At 35.4% G+C, this 20,462-nt stretch overlaps 3 protein-coding genes and 1 pseudogene across 3 annotated transcripts; 2 read left to right on the plus strand and 2 right to left on the minus strand.

Moving 5' to 3' along the window:
• LOC131243478 (CSC1-like protein ERD4) overlaps positions 1-7,686 on the minus strand; it is a 34,390-nt pseudogene extending 26,704 nt beyond the window's left edge.
• Positions 7,687-8,162: 476 nt separating this feature from the next.
• LOC131245117 (protein MAIN-LIKE 2-like) lies at positions 8,163-16,957 on the plus strand. The gene is made up of 7 exons (XM_058244346.1): positions 8,163-8,370; positions 15,139-15,192; positions 15,295-15,945; positions 16,027-16,167; positions 16,259-16,312; positions 16,582-16,659; positions 16,760-16,957. Exons 2-7 carry the CDS (start codon positions 15,190-15,192, stop codon positions 16,955-16,957), a joined length of 1,125 nt encoding a protein of 374 aa, XP_058100329.1. The 5' UTR covers positions 8,163-8,370; positions 15,139-15,189.
• Positions 9,961-14,441, minus strand: LOC131245109 (enhancer of mRNA-decapping protein 4-like). Its single transcript, XM_058244334.1, has 4 exons — positions 14,361-14,441; positions 13,344-13,700; positions 12,854-12,973; positions 9,961-10,194 (listed from the first exon to the last, which is right to left on the minus strand). Exons 1-4 carry the CDS (start codon positions 14,439-14,441, stop codon positions 9,961-9,963), a joined length of 792 nt encoding a protein of 263 aa, XP_058100317.1.
• Positions 16,637-18,411, plus strand: LOC131245125 (ubiquitin-like-specific protease 1A). The gene is made up of 7 exons (XM_058244359.1): positions 16,637-17,229; positions 17,315-17,396; positions 17,484-17,576; positions 17,671-17,925; positions 18,016-18,113; positions 18,190-18,262; positions 18,340-18,411. The coding sequence occupies exons 1-7, from the start codon at positions 16,982-16,984 to the stop codon at positions 18,409-18,411; spliced, it is 921 nt and encodes a 306-aa protein (XP_058100342.1). The 5' UTR covers positions 16,637-16,981.
• The last annotated feature ends 2,051 nt before the right edge of the window (positions 18,412-20,462 follow it).

A 20,462-nucleotide genomic window follows, 5' to 3' on the forward strand; every position in this document is an offset into this window, starting at 1 on the left:
CTCAATCCACAATGGGACCCACATTTCAAATGGTCTGGGCAGCTATAATTAATAAACAAGTTTGGGTATCTTATATTGTTATGATACAAAGCTAATTTATAAGGAGGAAATAATTCCAAAACAGAGCCTCATGGCTACCACCTTCTTTAACAGTAACATCTGCAAGTTCTGAATGAAATGATCTTCAGGCAAAAGGATCTCAAATCATTAAACTGCTTAGTGGAAGTATTCGTCTGGAACAGGAAAAAATTAGGGGCTGAATCAAATAATGTAAATTTGCTATTATTGCAGCTAAATGCAACTATTGTTGGGGCAAAATAAATAGCCCATCAAAGAAAGTGAACCAATAGGCACTTAGAGGAGGCATGAAAAGCAATTTTTCCATTGAGCTGGCCTTGGTCTACTAGCTAGAGCTAAAAGGAGTAAGCCTCAGGTTGAGTTTTGGTTGACCTTAGATGTCTGAGGGCTGGACTTGGGCTGAGTTTTTAAGGCCAACAACTAAGTTTTCAAGCCTCAGTTCGAGTTTTGGTTATGAGTATTCATTCCAATCATAATTCAAATCATTCAAATGAATAATGCATATTTATGAGTCTAGACCATTTAAATGAATCAATTCATATTCCATAACCTTGCAAATATTATAGGAAATTGAAGTAAAAGCTAATTAAGGCAGTGAAGCAAAAGTTGTGCACCAAGCCATCTATTGTCCAAACTACTAATCAAAGCATCCATCAAACCGTTCTATACAATAACTGTGCAATACTAATAGAAGAAAGAAATTAAAGGCCAGTTTGGGATCATAGAAAATAAAGGAGAGAGTGACATTTTCTATTTTCCAATAAAGTATTTAGAGAGGAAAAAAAAAGGACAAGGGGAGGTTTGGAAAATTTTTATGAAAAGACTTACTTGAAAAATGTTTCTCTACAAACAGTTTTCTTTCAGACAAACTCACCTCAATGTCTTTCATTTTTACAAGCTCAATGTGGCCATTTCAATGGACGAACTTGTATTAGAATCAGCCTAATTCAATGACTCTTTGACAGAATTGAGCTTTAGTAAGAGTTCCTTGACATTCATGGTTATGGGGCATTATTTTCTAACTAGTAATGCACTACTCCCCTCTGAACTAAATCAAACCCAACATCCAAAACAAACACCCAAGTTCCAACATCATTCTCATTATGGGGTGCATCCAAACAGGCCTCAAACAAGAGAAAATAAAATTGCAGTTGATTACTATAAAGCCTTGAAATTCCATCCAAATAAATCAAATGAAAAATAGAATTCAAAAATAAAAACACTAGCATTTCTAGTAACTTTCTTTTGCAATCCAAAGAAAACATGAAGGGATAGTGGAGAACTTATTAAATTGAATTGCAAAGATGTGGAGGTATGTAGGAAACTCTAAAAGTACATTTGGAGCACTTATTAATGAACTGAAATTAACTCATTAGCATTCATATCAAGTTTAAGTTAGCATAATCAAATGAAATAACCACAAGGAATACTTCCTAGTTTCTAACACATTATAAAATCAATAAATAGTGTCAAAGGAATATTCATTCATATAAACAAAAACATCATATAAATAGCCAGGAAGTCATAAACTTAAAAATAAAATATAAAAGATCACATCCACACATATATCAACAAAGAAATCAAATAAAAAACCATATATCAATAGTTTCAAACCCAAGAAACTCATGACACAATCTAAGGCATGAAAATATCATGCTTACAGACAATCCGTTCTCTATCATGCTCTCCCACCTCTTCTAGAAGCCTCACTTTCAATTGTTGAGGCATGTCCTGCAACATCAAGTTTCAATGCAGGTCATCCAACCATACAACCATGTGGGTCGACTCATGGGTAGAGAAAAAAAAAATGGGACTCAAATGCAATCCACACAAAACATTCCTTGTACTATGGGTAGATGCATCGTGTGCAATTCAAAACTGGAATCAGTTGATCATATTTTTATTCACTGTGCTATGGCCAAGTCTGATTGGAATTGCTACTAAGGAAGGTTTGAGATCAGCTGGATCTTCAATGCCTCATTTGGGGATTGGTTTTCTTTGGGATCCTATGGAGGATTTGGAGGGAGAGGAACAATAGGATTTTCAAAGACAGTCTTCTAGTGCTATTTTTTTTTTTTTTTTTCAGTTACATGTGCTTAAAGAAACCCCATTAACACATTTGTCCATCATTTTACGGGTATGCATACATTGTTGATCATGCATACATACAAGCATCTATATAAACAATGGGAAAAAGAAAGACCAAATTGAAAGCATACCATTTTCCACAAATCACATCTCTTTGGCATTTTAACAAACAACTCATCTGCATTTTTTTTTTCCAAATACCAAAGCATGTCAACTATCCAATGTTCAAACCAATTGGCCAAGGTATAAAGATCCGACTACAAAAAAAAAAAAAAAAAAAAGTGTTAAGAATGCTCAAGATCCATCTAAGTAACCAAGATCAACTTCAAGAAAAGCATTAACATGGACGATAATCAAATCAGATGTTGCCTTCACTGGAAGAAACCAAGATTGAGGAACATTCGCACCAATAGCATGATCAAAGAACTGGTTCTTAGGAAGAAGAAATAAAGAAATGCATTTGATGAATACTTGTATCGTTGCTCCAGCTATAGTTCCCAGGAGAAACCTTAGGGTTTTTTTTTTTTTTCAAACCCTAAGGTTTCAATTTCGAAAACTCTCGATCCGAAGCCCTACATTGTTTTTGCTCAGATTTTTTCTATGTTCCAAGAGAGAGGATGGGGAGCCGTGAGAGAGGATTGGGGGTGCAGAGGGAGAGTGGCAGAGAGAGAGAGAGAGAGAGAGAGAGAGAGAGAGAGAGAGGAGTGGCGAGAGAATGGAATAGAGAACGAGTGAGAGAGAGAGAGAGAGATAGGGAGAAATTTGGGCGTGGCTCTTTTCGAGCGTGCGCCCATTTTTGGGCGTAGGGACTAATGGACGGTCCTACTAGGGGCTCTATGAGGCCCACCATGATGTATTTGCTTAATCCATTTCATCCATTAATTTTACTAAAAATATTTAGTTCATATTCCAAAAAATAAAGTATATTGAAGGCGCAAGTGGACCACACCATATAAAGTACATGTGATTTAATCTTCATGTTTCTTACTATGTGGTCCACTTTAGCCTTCGATCTAGTTGATTTTTGATTTCTTGCCCTAAAATAATATTTCAAAATATATGGATGGCTTAGATAGAACACATATATTTTTTTAGTCCCTATAAAGCCCCTTGCACCGTTGTTAATTAGTAATGGTGTGCCACCTTTTTAGCTATGGATTAAATCCGTAGTAACTGCAGCCACGATTTAAATTCGTAGCAAAAAACTAATGTGGTCTGTAGCCTTTGCCCCTTTTTTTGGTAGTGTACCCATCTTCTACCATCCCTTCTTCTCATCTCACCCCATCATCTACACTTTAAATCAATCATCTATTGCAGCAATTCACCTCCCCACAGCAGAATTTCAGAATCTGACCCTACAGGAGGGTTGAAACTTCGGTGGAGCACTACGCACAAACCATACATCAGATCGAGCTGAGATTTGGGAGTTTTGGAGTCCATCCCTGGCTGATCAGGGCCAAGGTGGCCTTTTTCTGAATAGTGAGCCCCACACACGTGCGGCCGTAATCATACGCATGTGAGTCTGGGCCATTGTTGTTGTCCATGCGTGCGGTACTTCTTTGGTTTGTCTCTCTCCTCTCTTTCACTCCGCTTTCACCCAAAATCCCTAAACCTAATCCTAAATTACTCAAATCTCCACTTTTATGCCCATTTTCTTACCTTAGGGTTCCTTGATTTGAAATTGGTGAATTCCTTGGATTAGGGACTGATTAATGCATGTGTGGAAGATTATTTCTTATCTTTGAGTATCGTTTGGTTCATAATTTTTATTGATCCAACCCTATCATGTGTAGGCCTGGACCGGCATAAATTCTCCTTAATTGAATGTTTGGACTTTCATGTGGGATATGGAATTTATGTAATTGTTTCTGAACTAACGAGATTCCATGATATCAACGGTCGAAATCTCACATATCATATTTAATTTTCATGTCCTGCATCAAATGAATTTTCAATCGTTGATCTAATGGAATCTCGCAAACTTCTTCCTAGGATTCATATCAATATTTAAGAGATTGTAAACTCTCTTTTTTTTTTCTTAAAAAAAAAATTAAAAAATTAAAAAATTTAAAAAAACGAAAAACATATCAATCAATTTATTTTGGATTTTATTAGAATTTATTTTTATTTTCTATCTCTCATTGTGGATTCAAGGAATCTTTGTAAGGAGTCTAGAGAAGCTCCGTGGATTCGAAGTAATTATCCCCTGAGAAAGACAGTGCTCAAGCTCATCACGTCCATCCCTGCATCAATGTTTGCAAAATGTTGCCGCATGTATGGGTGCTGGATGAAGGTTTTGCATCTCGAGCTTATACAAATAGGCATGTTGGGTGATGCATGCATACATTCATTTCATTACATGTACACGAGAATTGAATCGCAGGAGGGAATTGAAAGTTTTTAATGAGGCTTCCCTATTTACAATGAGGAAACAACCCTTAAAATGCATTTGTATTCCTTCTCATGACCAACTTTGGAAATCGTACAATTGCAATTTGGAGCGTGGTCCCTCAATATGAATATTAAGGTAGTTTTAATTCAATCTTTTCAAAGAAATATTTATTGCAATTCAATTTAATTGTGCATCCAACCAAAGAAACTCCATGATTTTCAGACCCACTTGATTCCGAAGATTAAGCAATCTGAGGCCAAAGTATACCACACCAAATGGAATGATCAAAGGAGCTATTACTGAGTAGAAAAGGGTGATTGTTATAATCAACATGTCATTGGGAATTCTAGACGCAAAACCAAGATCCCCGGGAGCCCAAGCTTCTTTCACCTCTTCTTTAGTTTTACAAAGATACTTCCTTTTGAGATGGAAGATAATCAGAGGGATCAAACGGGACAGCTCGAGTCCATAACCAACAAAGAATTTGAAACCTAAGTACAAAAATCAGCTCATAACGTGTCAGTAATGCAAGTAGTAGATGAATAATTAAGTTGTCTACATTATATTAATATAAGAATATACCCTAAAACAACAGTCACTGAAGATCATACAGTAGAGATTGTTCTATTCCATAATATTATATTATTAAAAAAAAAAAAAAATAGTTCGTATTCTCCATAATGAAGGAAAGGTAAAAGCTCAAATAGTAGTGATTCATCCACTGTATTTGTGCCATAACATGACCTAGACTGTGCAGACCTTGGCCCCATTTGGATGTACGTAGCATATTTCAAATTGGATTACCTTAACCATGCAATTGGTGGTCATAAAATGGGCACTAAAAAAATGGTCAAGAACCAAATTCGACAGATGATATCAGATGTTTCAGACCATCTGCTCAATGTAACTTTTTGGTCACGTTGCATCCACAATGGAGTCCATGTTTTGAGCAGTTTGTATTGACACAAATGGTCTTAAGCATCCTATTGATGGCATCAGATGGTAAGATTATCGAATCAACATGACTTTATGGGCTACATTCTATCCACAGTGGGGCCTACGATCTGGATGGGTGGTCTGGATCAGTGTATATGAATGGCAGATGGTGGTGGAAAGCATTAATCATATCTCACAGCCCATCTAAAACCAGGAAGTAGACAACACAGAAGGAAGCATTCTCTATGAGAAAATATTGAGGCCCACGCAAAAGGTCTCTTTCAGAAAGGATTTTTTATTTATTTATTTATTTATTTATTTATTATTATTATTTTGCATATATCGTGGAATCCAGATCATCAGCATGCGTTGCTTCATTGAGGCGGACATGCAGAGACGGTTGGGTTTGGACCTGTCCATGCTCTGTTACTACCCAGCATGGCTACTGGAAGAGATTTATGATGATGAAATGATTTCGGACAATCAATACATGTAGCTGAATGTGCACCATTAAAAACATTCGACTCACAAATCGATGTCAGGATAGCCCTTTCAGCACAATTACTGGATATAAGCCTTTCAAAATAGCCCAACCATCTCTTCATGTCATCCTCATGGAGAAACAAACATGCTGCTGATCCTGAGTCACGACATTGACAAAAGGAACACTTTGAAAAGTGATTATGTACACCAATGCTAATTGGATTTAAAAATATATATATATACAAGAAAAAGAAACAGAGATCTTACTTCAGAGCAACGAATGTGAGGAAGAAAGTCTCGTTCTTTGGCAGGCTCTTTCCTAACATGGAGAAAATCTCCTTGGGATGTTTGAGAATTGTCTTCAATGAGGTAAACAATGTCCCACTCGCTGTAACTCCAAGAAAGACATTGAACACGATAAAATAGAAATATTTCCCGGAGGCCGCTCGCTCGACATGGCTTAGAGAAGGGATACCTTCGGTTTTTCATAGAAACATATGGAACTTCGCGGCAGCAAAGCCAAAAACACGATGAGTGCAATCTGAGGCACATAAGCTTCCAGCACTGCCTTAACTGTAACAATGTCGACTATCACTTTCAAGAATGATAGAAACCTTCCTTAGATTCTTCAGAGTCGTGAATGCTGAGACGAAATGTAATCGATATCATGTAAAAGACTACGGCCAAAAAGACAATAGCATAAACAACCCTCTCCCTTATCTGCCTCGACCAAAACTTGATGGCCAGATTGGTCCATATCAATTGACGGGGTAGTCCAAGTGTCAATCATCTGCGAGTGGAGCGTCTGGGTTGCGGAGGCCGCAGCCGGCTTGTTGTTGAAGAAGACTATAGCAGAAGGTTGCTGTTTCTCTTTGGTGACGACCTTCTGTTCAGCCTCTAGTTTAGGGACCAGCTCTTTGATCTTCTCGTTGCAGAAATCGATCGTGTCGACTTTCTTGCCGATGAGACCGAGACAGCCAGTTCGGTTCGTCGGCTTTGTTCCTTCTGGTATGCTGGTAGTTTTCGATGCTGAAAATACGGCTTCGGCACGGGCAAGTTTCTTTCGGTATCCCTCCAACTCTTCCCAAATCTTATTTGCCTGGAATGAGTTAAAAAGCATGAAACACCAATGGTGATGGACCTCCAAAGAAACCATGGAAGTATTGTTTTTGCTCAGTACTGAGATTATTTGCACCATTACACATGCTAACACAGGTGTATGATCAGCGCATCGGGTCAGTAAACAATCTGGCCCAACAAAAGGTTGGTCCGCTTATCAGGTGGGCCACATGTGCAAAAAGAATAGATGGTCTAAAGATAATTGTTGACTGTACGATGGGTGGCCACACATGTTCCCACCTTATGAACATTTCAAATGTCCCAAATATCATTTCAGAAAGCAATGATAAATCGCTACCTCCTTGTTGTTTGTGACCACCATGGATCTGTAGAAAGTCTCTGGGTGGAGATTACGAATCAACCTGCTCTTTTCTTGTTTGTCCTTCAGGAACAGGAGGGATGTCTCTAACTAATATGGCGAATTGCTCAGGTTTTGCTTCCGGGGATGCCAGAGCAGCAGCTCTAAGGTCAGAACAATGCTTGTAGGCCCTCCACAACACATACATTGTAACGAAAGTAACCCAATATGCCGAAAGGAAGAATGCCCACAACCTTGGACTCTTCACCTGTAACATAGTTCACCAAGAACAGGTAAGAAAAACAAGCAAACCAACAAACAGTAGGGAGTTTGGACTCGAGAGTTTTCTAAAATGCTTTTTTCCCCCAAAAAATCTCAATTTTTACCGGAAGAAATCCGTAGAAGGCAGTTACGCATCAATTTAGACCCCACCAAAATTTCAGATATTTGGGAAACAACACTTTGAAAATTTTCGTTTGAAATGGTATATGGATATCCATGGCTAGTACTAAAACATTAGAAAGATACTTCAAACAACAATATGGACCAACCTTCTAGGAGTCAGGATCCTCTGCCTCCCGCAATCTCATTGGTCCACCTCACCGCTCCTGCCACGTAGGACTAGCCCATCTGTTTCCGTTTCATATTTAAAAAAAAAAAAAAAAAAAAAAAAATAAAATGAAAATCTCTCTGCCGTCTTCCCTAACAGCAATGGCACCACTAACGGCACTTTCCATTTCCGGTTCCAGAGATTTTTCAGAATTTCTTCTTCTCTCGTTTCTAATTTCAAATTCTTTCCTTTTAGAGATGGATCTCATCAAAGCGGAAGAAAAAGAGGGGTTTTTCCTTTTGACGATCGGAGGCCCTCTTTCCCCAATCTCTCACAATTCCTCTCGCCCATTTTCCACCGAGCAGCCGATAGTCGATTTCTACTATTTCGTCTATTCATCCATCGAAGATCCACCCCACCTCACAGGTATTTTAATTTTTTTTTAAATTTTTTACAGATTATTTATGATCTGCCTCCAATGCCTGTGGTATATCTTTTTTTTTTTCTTTCTAATGCAGACTATTAAATGGGGAACATTGGATGCTGTTTTTGAATTGCCTATATGCATGTAAACTAATAGGAGATTTTCAGGATTCTTCCTATGGCGAATCCGAATTTTTTATGTTTTAATTTGTTTCCACTCATGCATTGTTTAATGTGATATAAAGATAGGTAACGTGGTTGGTGATAGATTTCTTTGGTTTTTATTTTATATGGTTTTATATTGATGATGATAGATTGATTTCTATGGCACATGTACTTTCTAAGTATGTCTTGTTTGTTTACCCTCATTATGGAAATCTTATTTTCAACTAGTGCATGTGAAAAGTTCTAAATGGTGGGTCATCAAAACCTGAATTCAGGATATAGGCCTATTGGGCCCACTCTTGTAACCACTAGTGGGTCGGTCCCACGTAATTTACTCTCCGATATCCGCCTTTCAATTTTCTGTCAAACTTAAAATTTTGAATTTTAAATTCAAAGAGAAGAGGTTTGAAATAGGATAGATCGAATGTAATAAGGATAAACCCTACTTCATTCAAACTCCTCACATATCCTCTCCATCCCTCCCCATCCCTCTCTTTTCATAAAAGGAGGTATTCTTTCATTAAAGGCATTCCAATCTAGAGAGTTTTTCAGAGTAAAAAGAGAGGAATAATACTCATAGCCTGTTAAGCACCCTAGAATTGGGTGTTATTAGAGGCAATTGGAGGTAAATGCACCAAAATGGTGTTTTTACTGCCTTGGATTCAAAGGTAAATGAAAACACATATTTTGGAGTGTTTTGAGATCATTTTATTTTGTCGTGAATTCAAGCTAATTGGTGTGAAATGGCTATCTTGCCCCTCTTTTAAAAGTAAGAGAGTTGCACAAGTAACAAAGGTGTTATTAGGCTACTAATATACCATACACTTGGCATGCTAATGATACCCCGAAACAATTCATTCAGCAATTGCATCACTTAAATCACACCAATTGAATGATCGAAACTGTCCAGACATAGGTAATTTAAATGCACAGTTAAAAAACATTGACAAGTCACTCGTTTGTGATCCCTAGGTTTTCGGCCTACTAGAGGCTTGGAATTTCCTCATTTTAGGTGAAAATATATATTTCAATAGGCATACTACGATCATTCTGTCAAACATCATATATATACACTAATTTACGATATTAAAGCAGATTTAACTAATCAAATTAAGGTTCATATGAATATACTAAAGAGTTCCAACACATTCATGACGGACATCTAAGTACAATTTTTTTTTGGGATTAAAGCGCATTCCAATTACAAGCTGCCAAATTCAACTAAGGATTCTGATTCACATGGATTCCATTGTAATCGTGAATTGGATCCAAATGCATTCCAATTAAAAAGGTGCCAAACAAGCCCCAACTTTTCTCAAACTCTCCTATTCTTTACACACACACACACCCTCTTCCTTGTTTTCTGTACGTCCTTCTGCAACAGCCAAAAGGCCTGAACAGTTTGTGTACAAATGAGAAAGAGAAATGTCATTTGCAGGTCTTCAATACTGAATTGATTGCACACATTATGAGGCGGATGCTGCTTCTTTCAGCTGTGGTGGTGGTCGGGAGCACCCGCTGGTGGTCCAATATCTGATGAACCTGTTCAAATATTGGCCGCCCATGTGCCACAATTGTTGGGTCCACTGGATCTATAGCAACAACAACGTCTACCATCCAATCTAGCTTCTGGGAGGTATTGTTTCCAATATCGCATGCTAGCTGTTGGAGAAGGGATAGTAGGACTCCTTGACTCAGAGGAAGAGGAAGAACTGATAGAATCGCTTGCAAATCAATTTGAAGAATGAGTAGGATAGGCAGATAACATTAGAACATTGATTTTTCTCCCCGACAGGAGTTTTGAGAGGCGCTAACAATATTTATATGATAAAACAAGACCTCATTATACACGAATTCTATGAGGTGGCTCCATCTAACATGGGCTATGCTTAGTTACTCAAGACCATATTTAGCAAACACAAGACGTCAAAAGAATAGTAGGGGGAAATGTTCTTGTTTAAATAGGTCTCTATCATTAAAATTTTAGTCAAAGTTTGGTAGAAGAAAGAAAGCAAAAACCCAGAAATACGGAGAATGAAAAGTTTGGGTTTAACATGGTTCCAATTCAATAAAATGGAAAAAAAACAAACAAAAAAAAAAATTTTAAAAAAAAAAAAAACAAAAAGCCAGCTATATATGCATATGGGTTTGTTATATTTAAAATAAGGTTAAGGGTGAATATTTCAATTAATACAGTTAAAATTTCTAGATGTATAAGCAACTATTATAAAGGTAATCGAATAGTGGGTTAATATTATCTTTTGCCTCTGTTAAATCTTTCCTTTGGAAGTATTCCCCATACAAATTGATCTGTTTCTTCTGAAATCTTCACTATCTGCCCATCTTCTTTAAAATATGGAGTTTTATTTTGGTTTGTCCAAATATTTATTTATTAATGCCTATCTTGCTAAAAATACAGAGTTTTAAACATTTAGTCAATTTACGCTTAAAAAAATAAAATAAAAATAAAATAAGGATTTTAAACTTGAGTATTGCTAACAAGGATCATGATTTATTCCGAAGAAAATGAAGGAGAATCTTAAATATGGAAGCTCAACATGGTTGGAGTGAATTTTGATTGTTTGCACATGGAGTCCTTGGAGGTGAATGATGATAAATGCTCAATTTTTTGATGTTATCCGGGCCAATGAGAATGGGGGATTTCTTGGAGGTGGGGGTAAATGCCCATTGAAAAGGAGTGATTCTAGATATGAAACGTCTTCCCACAACCAATTGGAGCCTTGGCTGCCATCTGTTATGTTTGAGAAGATTTACCATTTATAGGCTAAACATTTAGTTTACCCAAATGAAAAACCCTTCACTAATTCTCAGAAAGAAAAATAAAAAGTTCTTTCGTTAGAGATTAATGACAGGTACAGAATCTTTTTTTATTCTTCTTTTTTTTTATTTTTTTGAAAGGATGATGATAATTCATTAAGCTAAAGGAGAGGAAGGTAATTCCCAATACTGAGGGGACACTGAGCCCTGGATCTCACAAGATTGATAACCAGAGGATTAAGTTTTCCGGAAGAAGGGGTAAATGAAATGACAGGTACAGAATCTTACCCACCAAAAGAGGACAAGATCAATGGTGCTAGTGGTAATGTGAGTTGGCATAGGAGTCTTTGAAGTTGAATCTACAGCACAGACAAGAAACATGGATGGCTCTTCATTTTCTGAATCTACAACACATACAAGTCCAGCCAGCAACTTATAGGATGGTACACAATACACAGTTTCGCATTTTTGGCATTCAGATGTGTAGAAGATCCTGAATTTTAGTAATTGAGTGTGATTGAATCTTATTTGGTTTCCATTCTCTTTTTTCTAATATGAAAACCTTAATACAGTTATTTGAGTTGAATTAGTAAGGACCATATATTGGCCAATAGGAATTATGCCTTGGTTCCGGTGTAATTTAAGGAGGATCGTAAATATATATATATATATATATATATATATATATATATATATATAGTTACTTACATGGAACTTTGGAAAATACAAAAGATTATCCATTTAAATAAAGTTCTTAGCAATTTAAAGCAATCAAAGGTGGATTGAGCTCTTTTAACTGGTACGCTTCCAACCCCTTTCAAGTGAATCCATTTTCCATCATAAGATATCATCACAATGTCTTAGTTTTGCTCGATCTTAAACCTCCAGATGCTAAATCCTTCCTTCAAATTAAACTATAACTAAAACTCCCTAAAATTCATAACTCACTATAAATAGTAAATTTACTATTTATAGTAAGTGTCCTATGTGGCTTAACCACATTATTCTTCTAATTTTTCTAAACAATTTTCATGTTGGACACATCGCCTATAGCCCAACTGATGAAAAGTTACAATCAAACCAAAACTTACTAAAAATAGTAAAAATGGAAATAAACAGAAAATTCGACCGTCGATCTGATGGAATCTCGTAAATTCGGCGTGGGCAACCCGGCTATAACGGGTTGGTTAGGTAAAGTAGTTCATCCTACCCCAAAATCATAATATGGTACATCAAGTAACTCATTTCAGTTTGCGAGATATGCCCGTTTTAAGGTTCTGACTGTCTTGATGACTTCTGCCTCCGATCGGGCCTTCTCTGGTCCATCTCAGACATGAAAGTGTCCACAACCTGCTCTACATCACTGAGGAAACAAATTCTGCAGTGCCTCCCACCCTATGAACACTTTGGATGATGACCCCACATTGATACTTTGTCAGGCTTAACAAAGATGAACCGGGAACAGTATATGTCCTATATTTTTCAAAATCTAACAAATATTACTTCCATATTTGTTCATCTACAGTAATTTATTCATGCATGCCTGAAAAACTTGCTTCCCAGATGTTTGGAATTGTGCCTGAATTTGTCTGGTCACTGTCGCTTCAAGGTTCGAGTTGACGGATTTCTCCAACTGATTCACTGCGTTGTTTCCAACCCCTCTCTACAAAAGGATGTGTCAATCATACACTGATAATATGGAATAATAATAATACTAAGACAGGCAAGATTTCTTGCACTTTAATTTGTAGTCAGGGGCCTCGTTTTCCTGGATAAGGTCGGCTTAGGGGCCTTTCGTTCCTAGGCCCTGTTTTCCTTTTTGGTTTTTGTTTTGTTTGCTTTTAGTCCTGGGGTTTTCTTTGTTGTTTGGTTTCCCAGCCCCCTTCCTTTTTTTGTCGGGCCGGTCTCCTGACTGTAATTTTGTCCATATAAATGATATACATCCCAGTTTATATATATATATATATATATATATATATATAAACATTATAAAAAAAAATTTAAAAAAAACAAAAAAAAATGTGTAAATTGACCTGAAATGAATCAGCAATAGCTGAAGAAACGGTCTTCTCCAAAATTGGGGTAATTGCGCGAGATCCTGCTGGTCCTATTGCAGCAATTTCTTGCTTCAATGTATTCTTGAACATGGATGAACACTTCGTGTTCATAGAGCCCGAGATTGAACTTGTTATCTGCTTCATGCGATCCCGTTCTAACTTCTGTTTCTTGTTCTCCTCTTGGTTGCAGTTCCTTAGAGCATCACAGTTAGACTTGAGAGATTTCTCCATGCTCAGGCCGAGGGCTGCCTCAACTCTGCTACCTTCTTTGTTAACAGGAACAGTCACCAGATCTGTCATTTGCTTCTGCATTTCCTTTAGAATGGTCATAAGCTGCAATGAGAGGATAACAATCCAAAGTAAGAAAAAAAAAGAGTGAATTTCGTACATATTTCTTTGTAGTATATGTGAAGATTGCATACTAATAGAAAGATTCTAGTGTAAATTTCCTCCTGCTTCATAACAGAAAACTTGTTGTCAACCATTTCAGAAACTAATTACTCATTCAGACTAAGAGAAATGGATAAAATCTACAAATCCCTGCATGTCTACATACAATTTTTTGATCTTCCATAAATAGATTTTATGAGATAATGTTGTTTTTTTTCTTCGTATGAACATGATCTAATAGTAGTAACTGTTAGCTCATAAATAGTCTTCAAGGAGAAGAAATTGGCAGGTGTGAGTAACATGCTTGCCCTTAATTCTCTGAACCAGTTAGGTCATTATCCATATTAAATGCAGACAACAAAATTGCATGGAAATGTGCAAATATGGTAACATGATCTGGAAAGAATTGAGTTATGCCAATATATCAAGGAAATGAAAAAGCAAGCATAAACAGACTAGAAAATCTTATTCCTACTGGATAAAAGCTTGCTAGCCTGCTTCCTTAAGAACAGACTGTTGAATTGGATGTTCATAACAATGGTTAGAACCATATTCTTCAGATAGCAAAATGAGAAATGTGACTCTGAGATAGACCGAACCAACCTCGACAATGCTCATGGTACTGGCTACAGAGCCACCTATGGTCAGTGTTAATCGGAACTTGACATTGAAGAAACTACTCATGACGACTTCCTCTCACTCTCTAGTCAAAACCTCTTTACTTCTTTTCCAGTTTCTTTGTTGTAATGTATGCTTGTCTTGCTGAAGAAACTTGATTCAGGAATATAGCCATTTCAACCTTATTGCTGCAGTCTTGATGTTTCAATATGATAAAGAAAGATGGTAATTCAGGAAGAGGAATTATATGATCCTTGAGCAAGGATATCAATAAGATATGCATGTAGTATGTACAATTTGTAGCAATTATCCACATCATTGATCTAATGGGCCCCAATGGATTTATTAGCCCCTCAAAGATCTACTGAATGGAACAATCCTATGTGGCTTGTACCTCATGCTTCAAATAGGTGAACACTAAGCTACATGCTATTTGATATTTAAACACTAATGTAGATACACCATGGTCTGAACTCTAGACCTATATATTAGGATCAAGTGACTAGTACCATTGGGCCACATGTCTAATATGTGAATATTGTTGAGGCAACAATTTTACATTATCTTAACATTTCATTGGTTGTAACTGTTTGGATTTTATCATGGCAAAAATTCCTCAATGATTTGAATTTTACCAAATAGTTTTGAGACAATTAAGAATTACGTGGATGTGCTTTTTTAGGGATGGAAGTACATGCTCTTGCATGATTATTATACGAACAAAAAATATTTTTTTGACCAATAATCTTTTGTCCTTAAGCAGGTGTCTATCCCTTTAAGTTGATAAGTTCTTCAAAAGTATATTGTGCTTAACATGGTGAGTAACCTCTCCTTATGTTTCTTAAATTTTTTAAATCAAATTTTAAAATGAACAAAAGTTATGTATGGCCTTAATCGTTATTAATTTTCATGATTGCAGGATGAGTTAGTTCAATCAAAAAACTATGATTACAACACCAGATGTACTCCATTAAAATTTTTTAATTTTATTAACCAAATTAATTTAAAAGATGAACATAAAAAAGCAATTTCAACCACTCCTTTTAAGGAATTTTTGCGTTTTCCAAGGTTAGCAATTCAACGCACATTTTTAAATACTATTATACGTAGATGGGATAACGAAACCAAAAGTTTCATCATTAGAGGAAATAGGCTATTTATTAAACCCCAAGACATTGCTTTAATATTGAGGTTGAGTATGAATGGAGAGTCTTTAGATATGAAGAAGAAATTAGATGTTTGCGATGAAAAATTTAAAAATAAATATTTTCCAAATGCTCTTATATTGAGGAATTTGATTGAGGAGAATATTAAGAGGTGGATGGAAGAAACTTTGGATGAATGTTTAGCCAATTTTACTAAACTATTTATTTTGTATATATTTAATACAATTTTATTTTCAACTTCAAATCATGTCACACCAAAATTCTTGTTGCACTATGTGAATAACCTGGAAAAGTTAAATAGTTATGATTGGGCGACTACTGTTTATGAGTTCTTGGTTAGAAGTATATCTAAATGTGTGGAGGAGAAGAAGAGCTATGTAAACAGATGTGTCATGATACTAGAAGTAAGTAAATAAATACTTTTATCAATTTTTTTTCTTTTCGTTCTTATATGTCTTTCTCATATGAATTTATTTTATGCATAGGCATGGTTACAAGAGCACATCATTCATCAGCCAATGTTAACAACAAAAATGATGTATCCACGTTTATTGAGATGGGTAGAAGGTGGTTACCAACATGCTAACACACATAGGAAATATATTGATAATCTCATCTACACTCAGGTAATCAATTATACAATTCAATTAAAATTTTAAAATTAATATTTAACTTGTTCAAATAAAGTATATACATTTATATATTTATATCCATCAGGTTATTGAAGAAATAAAGCCTACGTATGAAGAGAGAAATCTACTACCTCCTCTTGTAAGTGATTCGTGTTTCTTTTTTGTACTTGATATGCAATCAATAGTGATCACACATTAAAAAATATTTGTATTTTTAATTGGCATACAGGATACATCAAACACTACAGAAGAAATGTGCCGTCATTTGGAACCTAAATTAGTCAACATGTTAGAGAAAATTGTAATTGTTCCCCACTTAACAAATATTTTATATATGCATATATTTTTTTTAATCATGTTATCTTGTGATACTAATTCCTTATTATCTTTATTGTGATTTGCATACAGGCATCAAATATCACCCAAGAAACATGTAGTCGTTTGGAGCCTAAATTTTTGAACATTATAGAGAAGTTAATGATACAAGTAATCGCAATAAACTTTTTTCATATGTATTTATTTTTCATTCATAATAATTAGAAATGCTTTAATCTAAATAAGATATTATGTTTTTTTTTCCATATAGAATAAGAAAAATGAAGACAATAGTGAGTACAGAGAATTACTGATGGAAAATAAAGAGTTAAGAGACAAGATAGTTGATAAAGAAATAATCATACAACGGTTGTCTGATGAAGTGAAAGAGTTAAAGATAAACCGCGATTGGGAAGCTACATCATGTGAAATAATCAAGGACATGCAAGTAAATTCTGACATACCATAAGTTTCTAATCCCTTTCATGCGAATATGAAGATAAAAGAGAATTTTTTTACAAATCAAAACTCTTTAGTGAAGCGTGTCAAAGCGCAAGGTAGGAAGAGGATTCCTTCAAAAGTCTTACAATCTCTATACACTGAAATTCTATGTAAAACCAAAGGTAAAAGTATATGTGAAACTCTTGGAATCCAATCACATATAGAAAAGAGTGGTGAATATATGTTATCCGAAGAAGAGATGAATGCAATTACGACTCTTAAAGCTCAGAATAAAATCAAGTAAGATGCTTTAAATATTTATTTTTTAATCCACCTACTTATTTTTTTAATCTTTTTGAACTAATACGATAATATATGTCTTTAGGGATGAAACATTTGGCCCACTTTGTGTCGAAAGGAGATCCTTAGAGTCATTGTTGAATCCAATGAAATTGGTAAATGATGAGGTATAATTTAAATGTTATATTACAAGGAGGTATGATCCATCATTCATATATATGACTTAATTTATTAAAATGTTAAATTTGATGCAGGTTATATCCAAGTATACTGAATTGATGGCTATTCGAGAAAATATTGGTGGGCATAATTTGTTAAAATGTCACTTCTTCAACGCATGGTTTCATGTAAGCTTCCTCATTTATATGTGTAACAAAATTATCATATATAAGTAATTTATGTTTAAATGATGTTAATTTTACTTAAATTTTACCATTGCAGAAATTTGTGTGTACAACGAGAATTATAGCGAAAGGAAACAAGAAAATTGAAGATATATATTATGATGGTAATGATGTAAAAATTAAATGTATTATAAGGAAGATTCCTTACGATCTAAAGAGTAAAGAAAAAATTATGATCCCATTGAATGAAATGTCCCATTGGTACTTGCTTGTCATTGACTTAAAGAGAAAAATATTTTCAATTTACAACTCTCTCAAAGGTCACCAAACATCAACCTACATCAATACGATGGTATGTATATTACTTTGTTCAATGGAAGAACATTCAAATTAAAAAATTGTGATTGTGAAAGTACTTAATACTTCTTCATTATAAATGTAGGTTTCACGTTTGAAGATCCATTTATTAAAAAATTGTGAAATAGAATGTGATGGATTTACTGTCTCTATAGGCCAAGAATGCCCCCAGCAACCAAATTCGTAAGTCATTTTCCATTTAAAATATGAATTTACTCTTATTTAATGATATTTATCTATCTTTGTATGGTATTAGCAGGGTTGATTGTGGTGTCTACTTAATGAAATTTATGGAATGTCTTTCCCGTGGAGATATATTTGATTTCAACTCAGTAAATTTTCTTTCTTTTTTTTCCTTTTTCTTATACAAAATTTATGAAACATACTTACGATCCACTTTCATCATCAGGGGCCAATGAATTTTGAACGAAAAAAGTTGGTTGCACAACTGATGCTGGGCAAAATGATTACACCACAGTAATGTGACATGTAGTATGAAACATACGTACAATCATGTTGCTCTTGTTTATGGAAGGTATGGGCTTTGATTTTATTTTTTATTATTATCATAGTTGTTGCGGGATGCAAATATGCTTTGCTTGTATTCATGATGGGTCTTGTTGTGGATGGAATTCAGGCCAAAATTCTCCTTTATCAGTGAAAGCATTGGGGCTGCCTGTCATATGATTGCTATCTTACATGTACTGTAAGAGGGAGAATCTATGTTCATGGCTCCAAGCTGATATTGAAGGTTGTTAGTAAATCATTCACGAAGGCTAGATTGTAGTGCATAGAACATTTTTAAGATTAATTAGTTTTTACCATGGTAGGTCCTGCTAGGTGGATGTTTGAAAACTATTGCTTTCATTGATTGGGTGCATTAGGATTAGATCATCTTAATCATCAATTTTGTATCTTGAATTATGGTTGATGATCATTTTTAAGCAGGAAGAAAATCATGTGCAATATAAATCATTTCATAAGCAGGAAGAAAATCATGTGCAAAATAAATCATTTCATAAGCAGGTTTCTAAGTTCTTTCATTTCTTTCATTTTTTTTTTCTTTTGATAGGCTTATCGGTTGATAACAATTCGCAAGGAGTATAACAGCTATATGGAGCTCTTTCTGCTCAAATGTTGTTGGGGATGATCTTCTCAGGAGAGTTTTTTTTTTTTTTTTTTTTTTTTTAAAGGTCCAATGAATGCAATTGTTGCATGGTAGCCTGTTAACAGTTTAGATTGTTCAATTAGAGTATCCAAGTTATGGATTGGATCATCCTATCAATACAATAAAACCAAATCAGGCAACAGGTGCAATAGGGCCAAATCAAGGATTGATAAAGGCTTCTGTTTTTTTCTTTTTTCTTTTTTTTTTTTTGTGGTGGCCTGTTAAATGTGTTTTGGATTTAATGGACAATTCAAATTGTTCAATTGGAGTCTACAAGTTTTGATTTGAATTGTATGAATTGAACTATCAAGTTTCATTCTTGCTTTAAAGTAGGAAGCCCTGTGGGATTAAAATCAACAAATTTGGTTTGTAGGGTCAGACCCACTTATATTAATTAGTTATCTACTAGGCAGGCTTGAAATGTCAACTTTGGATACTTCAGGCCCATATTATAACTGCAGAACTATGCACAGGATTCATACATCAGCGATAGCAGTGATTATCCTAGTTACGCAACTGATGCTGGGCAAAAATTTCAGTGCATCCGCATGTATTGTAGCAAACATATAAAGTTGTAAATAGAAGAGAATAGATACTCTGACCGTGTGTGATGGGTGATATGCATGCGCTTAGAAATTATTAAAAAATGCACACATGGCTTAAAATTAATTCAAATTAAACTGTCGGGACCCGGTTTAGATACATCAGGAAACAAAAATTAAGCTTCCATCAATCCGCGGTTAGGATTTCTCAACAAATCTGATCTTTGAGATCGTGACTGAGAAACATGACTTTCACCATTAAAATGTTTTGACTTTGAACATATGACCTGAGTAAATTTCCTGAGTGCCCGTGTATCAAGCTTCCAACTCTGCCAGAATATAAAATATGAATGTCAAGGCCATTTCGTTATTTATAGAAATCTTCAGGGCATAAGAAGGGTATGGGGACTCGACGGCGGGGTGATATAAGTGTTTTATCCACGCCGTCCATCGCTTATCTTAGATCATTTTAAAGTATGAACCAAAAAAATGAGACGGGTAAAGGGCTTAAGTGGACCACAAAGTGGGGATTTAACGTCCACCATTACAAACTTCTTGGGAGCTGGATAAGTTTCAGATCAAATATCACATATTTTTTGTCCACTTCATCCACGTCTACATGACCTTATGAATAGGTTGGATGGTAAAAAAAAAAAAATCACGATATCCCTTAGAAAGGTTTCAACGGTGGGTGTCATTATCACTACAGCTTCCTTCGGTGTGGTCCACTGGATCTTCGGACCTGCTTCATTTTTACCTATTAGATTGTTGAAAAAAGTGACAGGTTGCCGGACAAAGTGACCTAGTTCCACTTAATGAATT

The sequence above is a fragment of the Magnolia sinica genome, chromosome 1 (genome assembly GCF_029962835.1).
Source record: "Magnolia sinica isolate HGM2019 chromosome 1, MsV1, whole genome shotgun sequence".
Classification (NCBI taxonomy): Eukaryota; Viridiplantae; Streptophyta; class Magnoliopsida; order Magnoliales; family Magnoliaceae; genus Magnolia; species Magnolia sinica.